The 24,229-nt window shown below is 37.0% G+C and overlaps 1 protein-coding gene and 1 pseudogene across 1 annotated transcript; both read left to right on the top strand.

Moving 5' to 3' along the window:
- LOC127800581 (putative germin-like protein subfamily 1 member 12) lies at positions 1-1,098 on the top strand. Its single transcript, XM_052335281.1, has 2 exons — positions 1-127; positions 289-1,098. The coding sequence occupies exons 1-2, from the start codon at positions 1-3 to the stop codon at positions 822-824; spliced, it is 663 nt and encodes a 220-aa protein (XP_052191241.1). The 3' UTR covers positions 825-1,098.
- An 18,076-nt stretch (positions 1,099-19,174) lies between these two features.
- Positions 19,175-20,303, top strand: LOC127800185 (germin-like protein subfamily 1 member 11; annotated as a pseudogene).
- Positions 20,304-24,229: the final 3,926 nt, after the last annotated feature.

The raw sequence follows: 24,229 nt of genomic DNA, 5'->3' as shown, positions 1-24,229 counted from the left end.
ATGAAGGGAGCTCACTTGTTTGTAACGGTGGCAGCGTTGGCCTTGGCTTCAACACTTATTGCTAATGCATCAGACCCCAGCCCTTTGCAAGACTTTTGTGTTGCTGTAAATGACTCCATATCTGGTGGTATGTTGTACTCTCTCTCTCTCTCTCTCTCTCTCTCTCTCTCTCTCTCTCTCTCTCTCTCTCTCTCTCTCTCTCTCTCTCATCTCATGAAATTGTATAGCCTTCCATTGTATGGCTGGTTAGTGCTTACTCAAGGACCAAGGCCGTTTCTCTTCATGCAGTGTTTGTGAATGGGAAGTTTTGCAAGGACCCGAAGCTAGCTACAGCTAAAGATTTCTTCTTTTCTGGGCTCCTTAAGCGACAAAGCACAGCAAACCCGCTCGGCTCAACTGTGACTCCGGTGAATGTGATGCAAATACCAGGCCTTAACACGCTTGGTATCTCCTTGGCGCGCCTTGACTTCGCTCCCAACGGGCTTAACCCGCCACACACACATCCTCGCGCAACCGAGGTCATTGTTGTCTTGGAAGGTGCCTTGTTTGTGGGCTTCGTCACCTCTAGTCCAGAAAATCGTCTCTTTGCCAAAACACTCTATCCAGGAGATGTTTTCGTGTTTCCAGAGGGTCTCATTCACTTCCAGCTTAATGTGGCAAAGACTAACGCCATTGCAATTGCTAGTCTAAGCAGTCAAAATCCTGGGGTCATTAAAATCGCAGATGCTGTGTTTGGGTCGAATCCAAAGATTCATACCGATGTTCTAACCAAGGCATTCCATCTGGACAAGAAGGTGGTTGACTATCTCCAAGACCATTTCTAGCTCTTGGTCGGACAACACTCGGACAAAAATTGAACCTTTGATTTATTCCTTACAAAAATAAAAGAACCCACATACCTCTCTATTGCTTGAAAATTAAGCAGGCAACATGTCTAATGTCTGCTAATAGTTTAGGTTGTCATGAATAAGTGGGTTCATAGAATCCTAGTCTTCTTATTTGGAATTCTTTGTCGTGATCCGATAATAAAATTAATTTTTTGTTTCTCACTATGTGCCTATAACATAACGAAAAGATCAAATTTTGTGTAGTATATAATATAATGATTACCCATGTATTCTCCACATAAATGTTTCCAAAATCTCGCAACTTAAACAAATTACAAGTTCTAGTCTTTGCTAAGGTGAAAGATATAGTGTTCCCTTAAGAAGTTAAACTGATGCAATGGAGATGACAACGCCTATGAACTGTCACCAATAAATTTGTGGTGACCTAGAGTAATGTAGTTGAGATGGATGCCTACGTGGATCCCCATTTGCACTTGCACTAAAGAAATGTCAATTAGACTACGTTCAGACTACTTGGGAATGCTCCTCTGACGATGAAATTAGTAACAAGGGACACTACAAAGTTGTTTCTCCACTTTTCTCCTTATGGAGATCGAACGTGCGTGGGAAGCCAGAAAAGTTAGAAAGAATGAACTTACCCTTGTTTTTTTCTTGTGTTTGCTTATTTTCTATGGTGTCATAAGGGACTTGGCCACCTGTACCTCTCGTCCTTTCTCTCGAAAATGAAGGGTCGATGGAGCTGAAGACTACCCTTTTTGGGTGTTTGTCATCCTCGATACCACTGTCTCTAGCCGGCTCATTTATATTAATTGAGGAATGATGGGCATTAATGGTTAGTTTCCTTTGATTTGCAGACTCGAAGCTATGGGATTCCTTTGGTATCTTTCTTTCCATGGGGTCCTTTTGATCCGAGTCTCCTTAGGGTTCTCCCAAAGGGTTGGAGCTGGACTGACCTCTTGAGCTTCCTCTTGAAGAAGAATACAAATTGTAGAGAAAAATCAACCTTTTGTATTTTAGTAGTAGAAGAAGAATATAAAGAAGGAATTAGAAATTGATTTTTCAATTTTAAAATAAATTCATCTCTAATTACGTCTTTGTATTATTATTTTAATATTATTTATTATTTTAGAAACAAAAAAATTCGTCTTTATCAAAACATAGGTATTCGTCTCTAGTTCTGTCTTTAAATAGAAAAATATGATTAAAGACAGATAATTTTTTGTCTCTAAAGACAAAAAATGTATTTTATTATTATTTATTTTAAAAACAAATTTTATGCTCTCTATTTATAAATAAGGAATCGGTCACAAATTCTGTCTCTAAATGAAAAACATATAATTAGAGATGAAAAGTTTTCCAATTTGAAAAGGCAAAAAATATTTTTAATATTATTTTAATATTATGTATTACATTAAATACTGAAAAAAAATCTATCTCTATTCAAAATATTATTTTTTTAATTAAGGCACTAAAAAGAAGGGCATTTTAGTGAAAAGAAGCATTTTGAGACAAATTTTAAATTAAATCCTAATTCAGATTCAAAGACGAATCATTTCCATCTCTAATCCTCATCTAGATTTTATCTCAAATCTTCTCTTTTCTTTTCCATTCATCAATTCCACTTCACCATTTCTCTCACCATTTGTCTCCTTATCTCTCTCCATCTCCTTCTTTGCCATAACCCTTCATCTCTCTATTGATGATGTCATTGCCATCGTTGTTGCCTTTGCCATTCATCTCCCTATTATCTCTCTCTCCCTCTTTTTCTCTTCCATATGCATCTCTCTCTCGCCATCAAAGCCTCCACAGTCGTTGCCACCTCCATCATCCGTCTCCTTATCCTTTGCCCTTTCTTTCTCCGTCATAGCCTGTTGCCGTTTGTCATTAGATTTGTTGTTTCTCTTGTCATTGCAACCAGCACTACAAAGTTCCTAAACCACAAACTCTCAACAACTTTAGTGAATCCTCAAACGTAATTGTACTTCATCTCGCCCCTAATTTGCTACTTTGTTTCATTGATCTATTTGTTTCGTTAAATCACATGATAGCATGTCCTTGTTTGATAATAGACAAAAAATTATATTTGTTTGAAAAATATTTGTTTTTGATATATTTGTTTGATATTCACTTAATCACTTATTAGCACGTGATGTTTGATAATCAAACCTTACAATTTGGAATTTAACTGCACAAGAATGGTTTTATGTTGACCTTAATATAAATTTTAGGCAACAAGTAATGCAGGATCTCATTATTCCTTAATAAATATCTATTTAAAGGTGAAAATAAATAGAATTCTCTGGCATCATCTTGATAGAACTTTGAGTTATGATCTTTTGTGAAGCAAGGTTGAGTTATTGTATGTTTTGTGGAAGAATGTTCAATGATGGTGGTCAATCTTATGGAAATGGTTAGTGAAATGTTCCACGTGTACTACCCAAATGTAGGGTTGCAAATGAGTCTAGTTGTTCATGAGCAGCTTGGTGTTTGACTTAGTAAAAGCTTGTTTGAGATTGTTTGTTTAGATAAATGAGCCAACCTTGAGCCTAACTTTAAAGCTCAATTTGTAAACATGTCAATCTTGATCTTAGTAAAGCTCAGCTCGTTAGCTCGCGAGCTGGCTCGTTTAGAGGCTCACGAGTTGGCTCGATTAGAAGTTTGCGATTAGTTAGTCAAAACATACTCATTTATAAATGCATTGAGGAGCCTTATAGCTTGGTGGTTACACGCACACGAGGGAGCTGGCATGTTGCAGGTTCAAACCTTGAGCCAACCTTGAGCCTAACTTTAAAGCTCAATTTGTAAACATGTCAACCTTGAGCCTAAATGAGCCAACCTTGAGCCTAACTTTAAAGCTCAATTTGTAAACATGTCAATCTTGATCTTAGTAAAGCTCGGCTCATTAGCTCGCGAGCTGGCTCGTTTAGAGGCTCACGAGTTGGCTAGATTAGAAGTTTGCGATTAGTTAGTCAAAACATACTCATTTATAAATGCATTGAGGAGCCTTATAGCTTGGTGGTTACACGCACACGAGGGAGCTGGCATGTTGCAGGTTCAAACCTAGTTTGGCCATGATCCAATCCACCAAATAGTGGAAGTTGTATGTAGTTTAGATCAATTTGTGCACTTAAAATGCACTTGATTGATTAATTAGTCGATATCCTTTCTAACCTGTGTGTATGCTAGTTATAAGGATGCGGCCCAGTGTCAGCTATGGCATCGCTTGTACTTCTTGGTGTTGTTTGTTCACGTCTCCCCTTGAGTTCTCCTTGGGGATTTTAATGTTTGTCGTCATATCTCTGAAATTCGAAGGGGAAATTCATCGATTACATCAAGTATTGTTATTTTATTTAATTTTTGTCTCGTTCCTCCCTCCAGGACCTTTTATTTCATGGCCCAGTCTTTACTTGGAATAATAGGTACTTTGGGAGAGATAGTATTTATCATAAGCTGGATCCTATTCTTGTCAATGATAGCTGGCTAGCTCACGCTGGGAATAGTCATGCCATCTTTCTTCCGCCTGGCATATCTGATCATAGCCCTATGGTTGTTGATTTTCAGAGGGAGAGGATTTGGTCAGGGGGATGTTTTTAATTTAATGATCACCTTACCGAGCATCCTTACTTTATTCATGTTATGGTGACCCCGTAGTCATCGATGGAAATCAAAAATTGAAAGATCTCTAATTGTCACCCAATTATGGGAAAGAAATATGAGGAGAGAGAGAGAGAGACAGGAGGAAACAACAATGCAGTGCTCGACTGACATACGAGTGTTTTTCGAAAATTCTCAAAAATTCCAGCAAATAATTGAAGATGAAGTGAGCTGTCAAAATTCACTGTTCTATGTTAACTTCTACAAATAAATTGTACCAATCTATAAGGCCAAAAAATGCGAGCCATATATGGTTGGAAAGCTCTATGGGTTTTGTAATACCCGGGAATAATTTAAGAATAAAAATGATATTTGATAAAGGGCATAAATGAAATTTTGGAAAGAAAATAAGACTATAGGGTACACTAACACAGTTTTGGACGACTGAATTAGTCATAGGAAGTACCTCGGACCCTAGATAGCTAAGGAAAATGGTATAGTATTGATGAGTGATTTAAACTATGATTTTTAGTGATAAAAGAAATGAGATCGGGAACAGTTTTTGGTACAGCAAAAATACAGCTGTCAATTAGGTCGTATTACCGAATTATTATAGACGATGTCCTAAAAATCAACAGAGTGTGTATAGAAATAATATTTAATGTATAGAACAACCCTTAAGTGGTTTCAGGTTGAATCGAGTGGATTTGAGGTCAAAACGATCAATCGGGCCTAAGTGCAATTTTCTGAATTTGCCCGAGGGAGGTCAAAATGGTAATTTTTCAGAAGTTTCCAAGGATAAATGAGAATTAATAATCTTGAGGGTCTTAGTGATGGTGTTAGAAAGATTAGGGGCTTGAGGTTAAGGGCCAAAATGCAAAAGAAAAATTTCAGGGGGCCAAACTGCAATTTTTGAAAAATTGATCAGAGATAGCAGATTTGGCCGCGATTTTTGGCCGGAAAATCCAGCCATTTGGCAGCCTAGGACCATCAGGGAGTGGCCTAGGGTGGTCTAGGAGGCGTGGGAAAGAAGTTTTGGCCAGAAATCGGCCACGTGGGGGTCGGATTTTGCCTATAAATACCTAGGGTTTCGGCTGAGAATGAGAGCACAAATCAACCTCATTTTTGGACAATTTTGGGAGCTTTGATAAAGGGCTTTTGGTAGCGAGGCGTCAAGGATCACTTTGGGATCGTTTTGAGCCATTTTGGAGTGGGTTTGGGGGCTGTTTGAGCTCGGCCGAGGGTTAGAGGCGGACCGCTAACCAGACCTGCAACTCAACTTTTGGAGGCCTTATCGGTGTTGTTTCGGCCCCATTTTAGTACCATTGTGATCGACTCTTCAAGGGCTTTCGGACAATACCGATTTTGTGGCCATCGGAACAACCGCCGGTGACCGAATTTTTGGAGAAGACGGTGGTGCGTGCAGCCACGCGCCAGCCCTCACCCTCACACACGCGCCTAGCGCGTGAGCAAGGGTATTCTGGTAATTTCAACTGCAGTATTTTTAATTAATTATTTTAAGAATTATGGTGCTGAAATATTTGGAAAAATAGTTGAGAAAATAATTATTTTGGAATTATCGAGGTGAAAAATGAGAGAAAATAGAGGAAATTGTGAAATAATTGAGGGAAATAGATTTTAATGTTTCCTTTATTAATTATGGTGCTTAGGAAGTGTCGTGGTTCGAGGTTGACTGTAAATTCAAGTGTCTGTGATTTGGCACGTATAACGAGGTTGTGTATGAGGATCGAGGCAGTCCGAATACGTCGAGGTGAGTGTTCGCCTCTAACTTTGTTTTGACTTGTGAGTGATTCTACCCGAAAAGACTTATAGTAACATGTGAATGGTTTACTGTGAGTGTTCATCCCTATGGCTTGGTTTATTGTGATGGTCTATCCAAACGGTTATTTACATATACATTGAATTTCGTACGATTGCATACATCAAACTGTTGATTTTAAGTTATGCATGTTATGATTTTTCGGCATTAGCATGTTGTGTTGTCCATGTGGGACGTGGGTTGTTAACCTGTGACGTAGCTCTCGAGTGTCAACACTCAGAATGCGTGCTAAGGGTTAATGTTATGTGACCCACTTGGGACAGGGCTGAGACGGACTTCACCCTATGGTACTCAAGTGGCGGGGCTGAGAGTGGACACCACCCCGATTTTTGGCTCAAGTGGCGGGGCTGAGAGTGGACACCACCCCGATTTTTGGCTCAAGTGGCGGGGCTGAGAGTGGACACCACCCCAGGTTCCTTTGAGCAATAGCATTAAGGCCAAGGTGTCGTGGATTTCGGGGATAGTGCTGATGTAACACTCTTGGGGCTAGGGTTGTGTCGGGTTTTGGAATGCTTTGAGTGGAGCGTAAAACCTACAATGACGATAGGGTGATTCCCGGGTTCATATGTCGAGGTTGTCTCTCTTAAGCATGATTGGTTTGCCAATGGGTCGGTGTGGTCGTGTCGCCTTTAGAGAGATTGCATTTTCCCCGGTTAAGGCTAAATGGTGTGTGGGATTCTCTTAGGCTAGGCATGTCAGGATTTATCGATTTTATGCATATGATTTTGCATATCTGCATGAAAATGTTTTTGAACTCTCACTTAGATGATTCAGCATCTAATTTGGACTATGTTCCTGGAATATTCAAACGTTCCAGGTGAAAGCAGTGGCGCCAAGGGAAAGAATGTCGTTGAGATGTAGCTGTTATGTTCAGTTTTCGTAGGTTTTGTCTATGATTACGATGTTCAGAGATGATGTAATATTTTGATATTTTCATGTGAAACATCGATTTGGTTATTGTAAAAGGAATTGTCAGTTATATATATCATTGAGGTTTCGATCTTGCTTCTGCTGATGTGATTGATAATACCTATCTTAGTCTATTAAATTTTGATATGTTGAGAAGGTACGATCGGGATTGTCGGGAAATGACTATGATGAGGGTGTGTATGTCAAGAGGCTTATGTTGTACGATATTGAAAAAAAAAAAATCCGAAATCTCGAGGTAATGCTCGTTCTGAGAAAACAGGGCGTTACAGGTTTAGTTTCCAAAGAAGTAAGCGGCTCGTCAATCGGAGTCTTCTAGAGGAAGTCATGACTGTTTTACTAGGGAAGGGTCTGCATGGGGTGTTGCAATAGAATTAAGAACTTCACTTAATGTTTTATGTCATTTTCTATGTTTTCCATATTTTCCAAGTATTTAGCCTTTACTCTCAGTCATTAGACTTTGAAACTCAACCAGTGATGCTTAGGGGATAGTTTTAAGATGCCCTTAAGATAGCTTTTGTAATAAAGGATTGGAGGAGGATTGGATTTTGAATGAAAGTTGCATTTTCTTTTCTCTGTATCCCTTGGTTTAGGGTGGTGAGATTCTAGAATTCTGTACCTCTTGTTAGCTCCTTTGGGTGGTCAATTTCTGTATCCCTCAGGAATTAATTTGGGTGGTGAATTTTCTACTTTTTTTTTCACTTCGGTATCAATTGGTATAAGATCTTTTTGGTTACCATGCCTCCTCGACGTCGTTAAGAAAGAGATCTCCAAGATGTGGAGATGGATGATTTGAGAAGACAAGTTCAGCAACTTCAACAACAATTGGAACGTTTCTAACCGAGAGAACAAGAAGGTGGAGATAATGTTTCTGAGCAAGAAGATTCAGGTGTTGGGGCTGAGAACGTCAATCCTTTTCATGATTCTGACTAAGAAGTAAGTGAAAGTTCCTCTCCTCATTCTCAACACAGAGGGTGACAGCAACGAGTTCTTAACATAAGAGCTGACATTCCAGAATTTAAAGGAAAAATGAAGCCCGATGAATTTCTTGATTGGTTGCATACTGTGGAACAGCTATTTGAATTCAAAGACATTTCAAAAGATCAAAAAGTGAAATATGTTGCATTCAAGTTAAGAAAATATGCTGGCCTATGGTGGGAAAATCTTAAAAAAAAGAAGAGCTCGTGAAGGTAGAGGTACCATAAGATCATGGGGAAAAATGAAAACGAAGTTAAAAAGAAGATTTTTGCCTGAAGGTTATAAATAAGAGTATTTTCTAAAGCTGCATAACCTCAAGCAAAGGGAGAAATATGTGGAAGAATATACGATGGAATTTGATTACCTCATGATCAAGTGTGATATTGTAGAACCTGAAGAACAAACCATAGCACGTTATCTTGGCAGATTGAAGCTGGAGATCGGTAATGTTATCCAGGTCCAACCTTACTAGACTTATGGAGATGTTTGCAAGTTAGCGAATAAAGTGGAAAGACAGAAAAAGGAAATGGCGAGTGGTAGCAATCGGCTACAATCCAAAGGAAACTTTCCCAATCAGGGGAGTACTTATTCTTCAAAGGATTCTACTTTCAGGCCAACATTTTCAAAAGCTCCATTGAAGAATGAGGCTGGAAACACTTCAAAGCCTCAAGGTGCCACCAATATTGGTTCCATAAAATGTTTTAAGTGTCAAGGCTATGGTCATACTGCAGCTGATTGTCCAAATCGAAAAATAGTTACCCTTGTTGAAGAAAAAGAAGAAGATAAGAACTAATTCAAGGAGAATTTGAGGTAGAAGATGTGACTTTTGCTGATGAAGGAGAACTTCTTGTTTGTCGAAACTTGAGCATCCAATGAGAAGAAGATGATGAGTGGCTTCGCTATAACATTTTCCATACAAGATGCACTTCTCATGGCAAAGTTTGTGATGTCATAATAGATGGTGGCAGCTTTGAGAATGTTGTCTATTCAAACATGGTGGAGAAATTGCAACTCGAAATTGAAGATCATCCTCGACCGTACAAGCTGTCTTGGTTAGATAAAAAGAAAGAGGTAAAGGTAAGCAAACACTGCCTTGTTCAATTCTCAATTGGAGAAAAGTATAAAGATGAAATTATGTGTGATATTGTTCCTATGGATGCATGCCACTTTCTTCTTGGTAGGCCATGGCAATATGATAGAAGGACTTTACATGATGGGTCTAAAAATACTTACACTTTTGTCAAAGATGGTGTTAAGATTGTGTTAGGCCCTTATAAAATGGTGGGTATTCCCAAACCAAGCAAAGGGGAGGAAAATCTCCTATCTCTAAATCTGAAATTATTAGAGAAGTTAAAAATTTTGAAGGTTCATTTATTCTTGTTGTACTAGAAGAAAATGACACCAAGAAACAGCATCCTTCTATAGTGTAACCACTTCTTGTTGAATTTTCAGATGTAGTTCCTAAAGAAATCCCACCTGGATTGCCTCCCAAGAGGGAAATACAACATGCTATTGATTTTATTCCAGGAGCTTCTCTTCCCAACAAGGCAGCCTTTCGAATGAGCCCTCAAGAGTACAAAGAATTACAAAGGCAAGTTGAGGAGCTCATGAAAAAAGGCCTAGTGAGAGAAAGCAAGAGTCCTTGTGCTGTTCCAACACTTCTTGTACCTAAGAAAGATGGAACTTGGCGTATGTGCATTGACAGTAGAGCTATGAACAAGATCACTAACAACTACCGCTTCCCAATACCTCACCTTGATGATTTACTTGACCAACTCCATGGTGCAATCATATTCTCAAAGTTGGATCTTCGAAGTGGTTATCACCAAATTCGAATGAGGCCTGGAGATGAGTGGAAGACGACTTTCAAAACAAGAGATGGGCTCTATGAAAGGATGGTTATGCCATTCGGGCTCTCTAATGCTCCTATCACTTTTATGCAGTTAATGAACTATGTATTGAAATCTTTCGTTGGAAAGTTTGTTGTTGTCTACTTTGATAATATTCTGGTGTATAGCAGGAATAAGGAGCAGCATTTACAACATCTCCATCAAGTTTTTAGCACTTTGAGGGAGGACAAGTTATATGTTAACTTGAAGAAGTGTGAGTTCTTCACCAATAGCCTTGTTTTCCTAGGCTATGTTGTCTCAAATGAAGGAGTAAAGATGGATCCCGATAAGGTGGAGGCTAACTAAGCTGGCCATAACCCAAATCTATCCATGATATTCGTAGCTTTCATGGTCTTGCTTCATTTTATTGGCATTTCATCAAAGGGTTCAGTACTATTATTGCTCCTATCATTAAGTGTTTGAAGGGTGGAGTGTTCAAATGGACCAAAGAGGCATAGAATAGCCTTGAACTTTTGAAGAAAAAGGTGACTCAAGCTCCTATTCTTTCATTCCTAGATTTTGACAGAGTTTTTGAAGTTGAATGTGATGCTTCTAAAGTAAGCATTGGTGCAGTCCTTAGCCAAGGAGGAAGACCCATTGCTTTCTTTAGTGAAAAACTAAATGATTCTTGTAGGAATTACTCAACTTATGATAAGGAATTCTATATGCTATCATCCAAACACTGGAGCATTGGAGTCAATATTTGCTTTCCAAATCATTTGTTCTTTTTTATAATCATGAAGCTTTGAAGTTTCTTAATGGCTAACACAAGCTGAACAAAAGACATGCTCTTTGGATTGAATTTTTGCAAGCCTATAGCTTTGTCATAAAGCACAAAGCAGGGACTCTCAATCAAGTTGCAGATGCCCTTAGTAGAAGAAATTTCTTGCTCACCACCCTAAGAGAAAATGTTCTTGGATTCAAAGTACTCAAAGACCTCTACAAGGATGATCAATACTTCGGCCCAATTTGGAAAAAATGTTTGAAAGCTCCATTTAACCAATTTTTGTTGCAAGATGGTTATCTTTTCAAAGGGATTAGATTGTGTATTCCCCAATGCTCTTTACGAGAAATGATTCTTAATGAAGCTCATGATGGCGTATTAAGTGGACATTTTGGAAGAGACAAGACTATTGCACTTATTCAAGAGAAGTTTTATTGGCCTAAGATGGAAAAAGAAGTTATGCGACATATAACACGATGTTGGACATGCCTTACTATAAAGACCCAGGCCCAAAATTTAGGCTTATACACTCCTCTCCCTGTACCTGAAGCCCCATGGCTTGAGGTGAGCATCGATTTTATGGTAGGCCTTCCAAAAACTCAAAGAAACAAAGATTTTTGTGATGGTGGTGGTTGATCGTTTCTCAAAGATGGCTCATTTTATTCCTTGCAAGAAAACTCATGATGCTTCTTATATTTCTGATTTGTACCTCAAAGAAATTGTTAGGCTCCATGGCATTCCTCTAACAATTACCTCCAATCGAGATTCTAAGTTCATGAGTCACTTTTGGCGAACACTATGGAAAAAGCTTGGCACACAGCTTCAATTTAACACCACTTCTCATCCACAAATGAATGGTCAAACTGAGGTTGTCAATCGAAGCTTGGAAAATCTTCTTAGAAGCTTTGTGGGGAAAAATATTCGTTAATGGGACTTACTATTACCTCAAATAGAGTTTGCCTACAATCAGTCCACTAATCAAATGATTGGTTGTAGTCCTTTCCAAGTTATCTATGGCCAAACACCAAAAGGGCCATTAGATTTGACTCCTTTGCCTATTACTAATCATTTCAGTAGTGATGCCGAAGAAAGAGCCAAACAAATCAAAAGGTTTCATGCTCAAGTTCGAGAAAGCATCATCAAGCAGAATGAACGTTATGCCAAGCAAGTCAATAAACACCAAAAGCATGTTAACTTCAAAGAAGGAGATTTGATGTGGGTACGTCTTTGAAAAGAGAGGTTTCCTCTAGGAACTTTTTCCAAACTCAAGCTAAGAGCAGCTGGTCCATTCTAAGTACTTCAGAAGATTGGTGAGAATGCATATAAGATTGACCTCCCAACAGATTATGGAGTTTTTGATACTTTCAATGTGACTGATCTTACTCTTTCCCCTAAAAGTGATGATCAACCTGACTTGAGGTCGAGTCTTCTCCAACCAGGAGAGCTTGACATAGGAGTGTTTTTCGAAAATTCTCAAAAATTCCAGCAAATAATTGAAGATGAAGTGAGTTGTCAAAATTCTCTGTTCTAGGTTAACTTCTACAAATAAACTGTACCAATAACTGTACCAATCTACAAGGCCAAAAAATGTGAGTCATATATGGTTGGAAAGCTCTATGAGTCTAGTTTCCAAGGAAGCAAGCGGCTCATCAATCGGAGTCTTCTAGAGGAAGCCATGACTGTTTTACTAAGGAAGGGTTTGCATGGGGTGCTGCAACAGAATTAAGAACTTCATTTAATGTTTTATGTCATTTTCTATGTTTTCCATATTTTCCAAGTATTTAGCCTTTACTCTCAGTCATTAGACTTTGAAACTCAGCCAGTGATGCTTGGGGGATCGTTCTAAGATGCCCTTAAGATAGCTTTTGTAATGAAGAATTGGAGGAGGATTGGATTTTGAATGAAAGTTGCATTTTCTTTTCTCTGTATCCCTTGGTTTAGGGTGGTGAGATTCTAGAATTCTGTACCTTTTGTTAGCTCCTTTGGGTGGTGAGTTTCTATATATATCCCTCAGGAATTAATTTGGGTGGTGAATTTTCTACTTTTTCTTGGTATTTTCTTTTCTTTTTTTTTTTCACTTTGGTATCATCAATAGTGATTGAAAATCAAAAGGTCTCTAAGTGCCTATCAAAACAATGAGACAAAGATAGGGGAAGAATGATAAAGATAGAGAGAGAGTGAGACTAATGGACTCACTAGAAGAGTAGGTTGTCCGAGTGACGAGCAACGTTGCTTCTACCAAAGGTATTTGCGAGGGAGAAAAAGAAAGTGAAGAAAAAGAAGGGTTAGGTGCATGAATCAATGTTCCTGATGATAGTTGGTGCTTTACTTTGAAAATACTGACATTTGTAAATGATGTTATAATTTTTGGCAATTTTATAGAGTTCAAAACTGAAACAACTTTAAAAATGTTGGGAATATGATGACATTTCATCCTAACTTTTGGAATATGATGGCATTTCATCCTACGCCAAAACTGAAACAACTTAAAAATGTTGGGAAACTTGAGGTTGGAGGACATTGTTTCAACCATTCTAATCACCAGCGTTTTCCTCAATGATAGATCAACGTTTTATAAACAACAATAAATATCTAGCATTTTTGACAAAAATTAAAACATCCATAATTATTGCCTCCCTCGTTAATCTAGTTTTCCATTTACTATTTTTTTCTCAACATTTTTTTTATACATTATTATTACTGGCATTTCCAAAAAATGCTAGGAAAAAAAGTTAAGAAATCTCGCGTTTCTTGAAGTGAATGGAAGGGAAAAGTGTACTAGAATTAGACATAACCCTTTTCATTCTTTCTTTCCTTTTCTTTTATTGATTAAATATGAACTAAGCAAGTGGCCTCCACATAATAGAATAAATAAACGTGATTTTTCATTCAATGTGAGAGTAAGGAGGCAACTCTCTATTGTTCTCTTGGATTACATATGGTTAGGCTGAATGGAAAGTGAGGAAATTAATGGGAACGAAAATGGAATTCCCACTAAAGTTTTATGAAGGAATAGAATGATTCATTCTTTAAAATGATTGAAATTTTTGCTTCACAAAATAGATAGAAAGCTTTCTCATTTTGTGGAATGGGAGATATTATTACATTTTTATCTTCACATTTTTTTTTCTAATTAGATGGTGTCACATATATAAGTTTTCCACCATCCACTTGTGGTCGTTGTCTATTGTATGTCATACATCACAATGAAATGAAATAGTCATTCTATTCCCATTCCCTTTTTCTTTCCATGCAAAATCATTTCGTCTAATCAAAGATGTATATATTGACAAAACATTAAATATTACAAATATGCAACTTTCTTTTTGACAAGCATACATATAAATATCACCTTAATAGAAGTTAGCATTACATTACATTAATTAACAAGTGGAAACAATAAACAAAGTCGATTTATGTAAACGAGACAATAGTTGGCCATTATTTTACAAGTTTTCCATTTATTATTTGTTTCTAATTATTAGCATTCTCGCCTATGATAGATTTATATATTTTATAAACTGTAACGACTCGTTGGGGGTCTAGGAGTTTTCGGGTATTTTATTATGGGCTCAAAATTTTTTCTTTAATTAATTGAGGATTGAAAATATTTTTTTTATTTATGGAATAAAGTATAAGTGGAAATAAGAATTTGGTAGCCCATCCAAATGGGATTCAAAAATGTGGAAAAAGTCCAACTGAATTGAGCCATTGAGATGTGTTTAGAATTTTAATGATAATTTAATGGTATTTTAAATGTAAGTCTAAGTATTTCAATATTTAATGATAAATTGCTCTGATGGCATAAAAATAATTTTGGAATGTATAATTTTATATTATGGTGCATGTGATCGTGAAAATAAGTATATGAGTCTAATTTTTAAAAAAATGAGAAATAATATAATGGGACTCATCTAATTAGTTAATGGGTTTATCAGGTGGGCTAAATAAATTATTGAGTTAGGCCCAAGTGAAGGACTTAAATTTTATTATGCGAAAAAGAAAAAGGAAAAGTTAAAATAACAATAGGTGTCAGTTGCCAATAGTGCCCTTGGTCTTTCTTTTAACCATTGTAAAGGTGAGGGGCAATCAGGTAATTTGGTGGGGATGCAACATGCAGGCCTGCAACCCTCTCCTTTTTCCCTCTGTTGCGCCTGGCCGTAGCTTTCCCCTTCCATGTAACCTTGCCAACGTCCAACTTTTTCACTTGTCCTTATTCTTCTTCATGGTTCATTTGCTGTGTTGCGTGCATTGTTTTCATTACGCTGGGAGAGCCTTCTGGATTTTTGAATCTTTATCAGGCAAGTTCTCTTTCTCGCACCACTCTTTTACTTTCATTTAGTTCTTCCATTTGGGAGTTCTTTGATCATAAGAGTTATGCATTTAGATATTCTGTTGAACTATTCTTTTTCTCCTTTCTCTGTAAACATATTGTTCACATATATATATACATATATATACCCAGTTATATATTCCCTTCTAATCTAGCGTTGGATCATCCCAGATTTTCATTATTTTCAATTAGGATTATTTTCCCCAATCTTCTTTTAGAATGGTGTAGCCATAAGTATTGCTTGTGTTATATATATATATATGTGTGTGTGTGTGTGTGTGTGTGTGTATAAATCATTATCTTCGTAATTGAGTTGCAGAATCGTTTTGCAGTAATCCAAATAGTCAATGGTTTATCCGAATGAGTCTTGTGAATCTATGTGAGTAACATCTGGATAAGTGTGTGTCTCATCCGGATATATATATATATATAGATATATCCACCCATCTGAATGCTATCCTCCAAAGATATCCATATTCAGATATATCACCATAACAGCAACTTCAAACCCAATTTTGATCTTGATGAATCCAGAATCTCTTAAAATCAAAACACAAAAGTTGTAGATATTTTTCTTGGATTTCCATAGAATCTTGAATCATCTCAATTGGAGTTTGGATGAGAAAGTTATGCCCAAAATACAAAATCTCATTAAAACTGAATTTCTGAAACATGGTGCATCCAAATGACTTAGCCCATATCCGAATATCCATCCGGATCATCTGAATATCACTCACATACTTGACTTCTAATATCCGGATGTATCACCCCATATCCGAATATCACTCTCAAGAACTCCCAGAGACATCTAAATATGCCTCCAACCATCTGGAGATCACTCATTGCTCCTCCAACATATCCGAATAAGCCATAAACTATCCAAATGCACTTTCCCATATTCGAATATATATGCTAAAATATGAATACCCTATTTAATTTTTTTGAAATACATATCAATGTCAATTTAGCATAATTATTAAATGAATCATCAGAGATTATATGATGGGAAAAATAGCATATTAAATATATATTACTCCTTAAATGGTGAATCGAGATTTAACCTTAAATAGCATATCCCAAAAATTATTCTTGTGTTATAATTTACATCTTGATCAAGATAAATGTTATGAAGTAAGATATGTTGAATTATATAATGATGGTAAAATACCCGGTACGGGTAAATGGTGTTGAAATTATGAATATTGAGGAAACAATAATTTAAATGCATGTGGTTGGCAAATGCATACATGATATATACACGTACATGTTATATATATATATAAATCTTGTGCACTTACTATTTTGCACGAAAGGAAAGGGTACCCTAGAGCACCTGACATGGGATGAGGTGGCCATAACCCGACAGATTGGCTCCATATTTATTTGTAAGATTTTATTAAAATTATGCACTTTTGCATGCATCGATTTATAACTTGAGAGTTGGGGAGATTGATATTGATTATGAAATGATGCACTATTGCATGTGTTGAATGGTGGCTTGCGAGCATGTGAGAATTGATAATGACATTGAAAGTTTATGCTTTGCATAATGATACATCACTACAAAAAAAATAGCATTTAGAGGCGATTTTTTTGCATTTAGTTAGCGGCGGTTTTGAAAACCGCCACTATATCAGCTGTCGCTAAGCATTTAGTGGTGGTTTTCAGCAACCGCTGGAATAATCGCCGTTAAGTCATATTTTTTGCGATAGTTTCAAAATCACCACAAAATAAGTGATTTAGCGGCGATTTTTAAAATATTTAGCGGTGGTTTCAAAAATTCAAAAAATTTTGAAATTCAAAAAAAATTGAATTTCTGCAACCTCGTGCGCGCGGCCAGGTTGAGAGCCTATCTGCCCACCATCTTGGGCTTGCGCGCTCACAAGCACGCCTGGCCACCCTGCGTCGCGATGTTGGAAATATAGCATCCTTCCCCTCCCCCAGACTCGATCCCAGAACCTCCTTTGTGCGCATACGCGAGCAAAACCAGCTGAGCTGCGAAGCCTTGTTGTAATACCCGGGAATAATTTGAGTATAAAAAGGATATTTGATAAAGAGCGTAAATGAAATTTTGGAAAAAATAAGGCTATAGGGTACACTAACGCAGCTTTGGACGACCGAATTAATCAGAGGGGGTACCCTGGACCCTAGATAGCCAAGAAAAATGGTATAGTATCGACGAGTGATTTAAATTATGATTTTTAGTGATAAAAGAAATGGGATCGGGAACAGTTTTTGGTACAACAAAAATACAGCTGCCAATTAGGTCATATTACCGAATTGTTATGGACGATGTCCAAAAAATCAACGGAGTGTGTCTAGGACTAATATTTGATGTATAGAACAACCCTTAAGTGATTTCGGGTCGAATCAAGTGGATTTAAGGTCAAAACGATCAATCGGGCCTAAGTGCAATTTTCTGAATTTGCCCGAGGGAGGTCAAAACGGTAATTTTTTGAAAGTTTCAAGGGAGAAATGAGAAGTACCAATCTTGAGGGTTTTAGTGATGGTTCTAGAAAGATTAGGGGCTTGAGGATAAGGGCCAAAATGCAAAAGAAAGTTTTTAAGGGGCTAAAGTGCAATTTTCTAAAATCTGCTCAGAAATGGCAGATCTGACCGCGATTCGTGGCCGAAAAATCCAGGGGTTTGTAGCTGTTCTTCGACAGGGGATGGCCAAATTTGGCTATAAATAGCCGAGTTTTGGTGAAGGTTTGCATAAAAATTTTACTTCGGATTTCTCACTTTTGGGAGCGAATTAAAGGTCGAGGATAAGGGGCTTTTGTTCCCTAGGTTGTGAGGAGCAATTCTGGGAATTTTGAGGGTTTTGGGAGTAGTATAGAGGGTGTTTTCCAATATATATATATATATATATATATTCGGCCGCCTATATATATACATATTGCGGGAATGGTTAAATCGGGTTGTAGAGTGATCGATCGAATGATCTAATAAGGGGCTTTTGGTCGCAAGGTTATGGGTAACTAATCTGGAAAGTTTCGTGTCAATCGGAGTTCAAATCGAGGGTTAATTTGGCTCGCCGAAAAATGCAAAGCTTCGCCGGAGCCGGACTGTAAATCGTCTAATCGGGCTATTTTCGACGAGTTTTTCGGCCATGTGAGGGTGCCATTATGATCGACTTGAGGAGAAAGATTGTTAAGTTGTTAGGAAGGAATATAATGACCCATTACTTCAAAATGATTGAAAGATTTTCCATCACAAAATGGATAAAAATCTTTCTCATTATGTGAAATGGGAGATATTATTACATTTTTACTTTTACATTATTTTTCTAGCTAATTACATGGTGTCATATATATAAACTCTCCATGTTATTCTAAAAATGTATATAACAAATTTATATGGTATGAGATAAAGAAATGGTGCCAAGATTTATTTTTTTGTTTGATAAAAGGAGAAAGATTTTAGGAATATGGTTAACTCAATAAGGCTGTTCGGTTATTACTAGAAAGAATAGGAACATTAGTTATTTATTTGGTGTGCTCGGATGTCCACCTACATGGGAATTCAGTTTGAATACTTTCTAACTTTTCATTACTCATAAGTAAAACCCCATATTATGACCTCTTTAGTAGCATTGTAGCCCTCAACGCATTAAATCTAAAGACCATATGATCTAGGCGCTATCAAATCATGATAGATAGTGAATTAAAGCATCACACGAAAATTATATCCCATAGAAACATGCAAGTTCCTTCATTGGAAAGTAGGTACCTAATCACCAGGATGATCAATAAAAAAACACGAAAATTACAGAAGAAGGAACAGAACAATGGCGACTTCATCAAGATATGTATGCTGGTTTTAGTTGAGAAGAAAGAAAATGTCAATTCATCCTAATTAGGACCAAGTAAATCTCCTCTACCGAGCTAGAAAAAATTTGACCAATTCATGAACTCCATGTCTATATATATAAATAGCCAATCCATCATCTAAACCAAACAAATTACAAAGAAAAGCTCTAAATCCAAAGCGCTGATTATTCCCTACTGTTACTGTTAGTTTAGATCCTTAATCAAGAGAATGAAGGGCACCCACTTCTTTGTAACCGTGGCTGTGTTGGCCTTGGCTTCAACACTTGCCTATATATGCTTCTGATCCAAGCCAATTGCAGGACTTTTGTGTTGCTGTTAATGACACCAAATTTGGAGGTACATTCACTCTCTCTCTCTCTCATGGGTTCAAACTGTATACTATATATAACTTCATCAACTAGCCAACTGCATGAAATATTGTTCAATTTTATGGTTCATCACCAGAGACTTTTTTTTCTCTATATTTTAGTGACTTTTATTTATTTTTTTCTTTTTGCTACAAATTTTAATGACTTTTTACCAATCTTGATTCTCTTCATCACATGCAGTGTTTGTGAATGGGAAGTTTTGCAAGGACCCAAAGCTCGCTACACCAGAAGATTTCTTCTTTCCCGGGCTCCTTAACCGTCAAAATACATCAAACCAACTTGGTTTTACTGTGACTCCAGTGAATGTGATGAACTTACCGGGGCTTAACACGCTTGGTATCTCCTTGGCCCGACTCGACTTTGCTCCCTTTGGGGTTAACCCTCCACATACGCACCCTCGCGCTACTGAAATCATTGTTGTGCTGGAAGGTACCTTATATGTAGGCCTTGTCACCTCCAGTCCAGAAAATCGCCTCTTTGCCAAGACCCTATATCCGGGAGATGTGTTCGTGTTTCCAGAGGGTCTCATTCATTTCCAGTTCAATGTGGCAAAGAAGAATGCCGTTGCGATTGCTAGTCTAAGTAGCCAAAATCCCGGGGTTATTACCATTCCGAATGCAGTATTTGGGTCCAATCCTAAGATTAACCCTAATGTTTTGGCCAAGGCATTTCAACTGGACAAAAAGGTGGTTGATTATCTCCAATCAGTCTTCTAACTCTTGAGAGACAACAACCAAACAAATATTAATTGAACCCTTTTGTCTAATAATAATAATTAAATTAATGCCATAAATAAGTAGGTTCATATAGGTGCTAGCTATAGTGTCCTTTTCTTTGAAATTCTCTTATTGTGATTCAACGAAATAGTTATGAACTCTAAATTAGTCACTATGTTGTATGTACCCTATGTGTATATGACATGATAGTCTATCTATATATATATATATATATATATCTTGAAATGTTATAGAATCTTGCTTTATGTACCCTAGAATACAAGGCAGTTGAACGTTCTTACTATCGTTGTAGTGCCAATGTACCTTTCTTATTTTCGTTTGTAGTTCCCGCCATAATATTTCTAGCTGGCAATAAGATGTTCAACTTATAAATACTTTTAAAAGCTTAACCCTAGACAAAGCACCTATGTGGTAAACCTGTCTCTTTATTATGATTGTGCTTTTAGGTATTTGCTAACATAAAAATATCAAGACTTAAGCTCAACAAAGGAAACAGAGAGAAAGCTAGCTAAATAAGGGAAAATGCCAAAACAATCGACCAAAGAATTTAAACTGGCCTCTATGTGTATAACAACCCACCTCCCAGAGCTTCTGCTAGAATAGAAGATCCGTGAGAAGGTCGTCGTGTAGTGGCACAAAAAAAAGCTTAAATAAAACATTCATACTGCAAGCATAAATGAAGCCTAGCATAGTGGAAGCAAAACCACAAACACACGTGTATATACATGACCAACCACTACCATAGAGGTTATATGGTTTATACATTCACCAAGTACGTGCCGGTACAACTTAAAAGAAAAACAAAACAAACCCCAGCACTCCAAAAGACTCTAGACACCATAGGACTCGAACAGCTGTGACTGCCCTGTACACAGTACTACCCGACCAGCTTACGTGCTTCCACCCTCGCTCGCGACCTTGGCCTTTTCTTTTCTTGGAATGATAATAAAACAAAGGTGAATCACAATACTCAATAAGTATAATAAGAATCAAGACTAGTATAGTTGAAGGTGTAACCCAAACCACTCACACGCAACGTGCATGATTGTCAACAACATACAAGACCATGGACCACAAGCCATGAATAAATCACATAAGTAAATATGCATTTAATGGTCCTTGGGGCCCACACAAAATACACTGGCACTCAAGTCCCTAACAAACTTGTTGCTGCCTTGAACAGGCAAGTATAAATACTCTATGCTCCAATGCTGAATCCTAAGCTTCCCTGGGCCGATCCTTCCGCTCGTGAATTATGCGCATAGAACCTCATACCAAATCAAGTCTTCTCTCCGGCCCTTCCCAAGCTAATATAAAATCAAGTCTTCCCTCAAACTTCCCCTAAGCTAGTCTAAAAATCAAGCCGAAGCTCCCCCGAGTCAATACTCCTGTCACCCGGTCTAGCACGACACGGTACTCCTGTCTGGTATTAAAGTAATAATAGCAATAATAATAATCATGAACAATGGAACCATGCAATGCACAAATAAGAATGCAATGGCGTAGTAAGCACCAACGTGATACATCGGCCCCATAAGCCCGTGCCCAAGCACTCACAAGATATGGCCCCCCATTGATGCAATTCCCAAATCCCAACACACTGTCAACATCAAATTGTAATTAAATAAATATTAAATTTGCATTCAAGTGACCCAAGACCCACAACTGTTACACACTCACCTATCTGAAAACTAACCCAACCGGGTGCGGCATCATTCCCAAGGAAATGGGGTGAAACAAAACCCCATGTCGGTTAGCAAGAAATATCATGGACAGTCGTTTACTTAGCTTAAAACTACCATCAACGACTCAACCAACAGCTCACAAGTTTAATATTCGACACTGAACCGAGTAAAGAAAGGAATAAAATATGTAAAACAGTAGGAACTTGCATAAGGATTAAAGAGCACGAAGAGAAAGTTGGAAACTTGCCTTTAGATAGCCAATTCTCGTCTTTCTCCCACTCTCGTTGCAAAGGAATATGTTTATAGAGAATAGTGAGACTACGACCCAACATAATTAAATCTGACCATGAAAAAATCATAATTTAATCGTATTGAGCTTGTAACACCCCACTTTTCTCGAGCATTAAATGACTTAGGATTTTGGGGGCATATTTTTTTTTTTTCACGAATACATAACATAAATCATTCCCTAATAATCTCATTGTACCTTCTCAGCATATCAAACTAAAATTAGTAAGCTAAAACAAGTAACATCATCATAAATACGGAAGCTAGATTGAAACCACTTTATTCAAGAGATCGCACCATCATTTAACCTGACATCATTTAAATAAAATACATTATAATCAAAAAGCTATGCTATGAACCACCTACAAATCGCCGTTACTCCTCAACAATTTTTTTTCCTTTGGCACCGCTGTTTTCACTTAGAACGTTTGAATATTCTAAGGACAAAATTCAAATAAGATGTTGAATCATCTAAGTGAGAGTTCAAAATAATAACATGAATGTATGCAGGACATGAAACAAAACTGACATATCCCTGATATGCCCCCGCCCAAGAGAATCCCACACAACACTTAACCTTAATCGAGAAAAATGCAATCTCTCTAAAGGCAACACAACCACATTGACACATTGGCATAACACAGTTCTAGCTTAAGAGTAACAACCTCGATGCATGAACCTGGGTATCACCCCACTACACTATAAGAAAAAATATTCTTAGTGACAAAAAAATCCATCACTAAAAATAGAAATTCCATCACTAAAGTGGGTGTCACTAAACTTTAGTAACGGATTTTTCAATCTCGTCACAGATTTGTGATGGGAAGATATCCTGTCACAAATCTATGACGTGACACATCTCGTCACAGATCATTGACGGGGTTGTAGAGCGGTCACAACAACCCCGTCACTGATCTGTGACGGGAATTTCCCGTCACTAATCCTTTTAAAAAATTAAAAAAATTAAAATTTTAAAATAAAAAATAAAAATTTAATAAATAACAAGAAACGTTTTTAAAAATTTAAATTATATATAATAAATAAAAATTTAAAATTAATTATTGAAATAATTAAAAATTAACATTAAAAGGAAAATATTAAAAATTTAAAATTGAAAACTTTTACTGTTTTAAATAAAAAATAAAAAATATAAAAAATATTTATTAATATATAATTACATAACAAAATAGGATACATTTATACTATGACTACAAAATAACAATCAATAAATTTTATATTTTAAATTCTAAATGTAACAAATAATATAAACAATTAAACTAAAACTAAACTACACAAAATAACTAAAATTAAATTAACACAAAATAACTAACTTTAAACAATTAAACTAAACTAACAACACAGAATAACACAAAATAACTAAAATTAAACTAACAAAAAATAACTAACTTTAAACAATTAGACTAAACTAAACTAACAACACAAAATAACTAAACAACACATAATATATAATTAAAATTAAACTAACATAAAATAACTATTAACTGAATAATAAAACTAACCTTAAATTAAATTACCTCCAAAAGATTGAAAAAGCGATAGTAATGGCACAAAGGCAGCATCGGTGAGAGGCAACAACGGACGAAAAAAACAACGCAGAAGAAGATGGGGGAGAAAAGAGAAATTGCAGAGAGAGATGGGGAAGAAGAGAGAAATTGCAAAGGGAGATGAGGAAGAAGAAAACAGCGCGAGGAGAATAGAGGGAGGGCAGAATTTTAAAGTCTTTGTTTAGTGACGGGGCTGTCAGCCCCTTCACTAAATAGCGAATTTAGTGACCGGGCTATCAACCCCATCACTAAATCTTAAATTTATATAAAACTAACCTTAAATTTTTTAGTGATGGGTGTCTGTCACTAAATCTGTCACTAATTTGTGACGGGTATATTCTCGTCACAAAATCCGTCACTAAATTTAAATTTTCTTGTAGTAGACATTATATTTCCACTCAAAAGCATATCAGATCACGTCAACACCCTGGCCACAAGATGATCAATAGTATCCCCAGGAATCCATATCCAGCTCGGAAACAATGCTATAGCTCAAAGGCACCTGGGGCGGTGTCCACTCGCAGCCCCGCCATTTAAGCCGATCCAGGGTGATGTCTACTCTCAACCCCACCACTTGTCGACTGTCGGGGTGGTGTCCACTCTCGGCCCCCATCACAAAT

This window comes from Diospyros lotus, chromosome 4 (genome assembly GCF_014633365.1).
Source record: "Diospyros lotus cultivar Yz01 chromosome 4, ASM1463336v1, whole genome shotgun sequence".
Taxonomy (NCBI): Eukaryota; Viridiplantae; Streptophyta; class Magnoliopsida; order Ericales; family Ebenaceae; genus Diospyros; species Diospyros lotus.
This window is presented reverse-complemented; position numbering and strand designations above follow the sequence as displayed.

Bases quoted from the DNA above. Each gene is read 5' to 3' on its own strand.
- LOC127800581 (XM_052335281.1), top strand. From the start codon at position 1: ATGAAGGGAGCTCACTTGTTTGTAACGGTGGCAGCGTTGGCCTTGGCT. The intron at 128-288 runs GTATGTTGTACT...CTCTTCATGCAG, and splicing joins AAATGACTCCATATCTGGTG to TGTTTGTGAATGGGAAGTTT.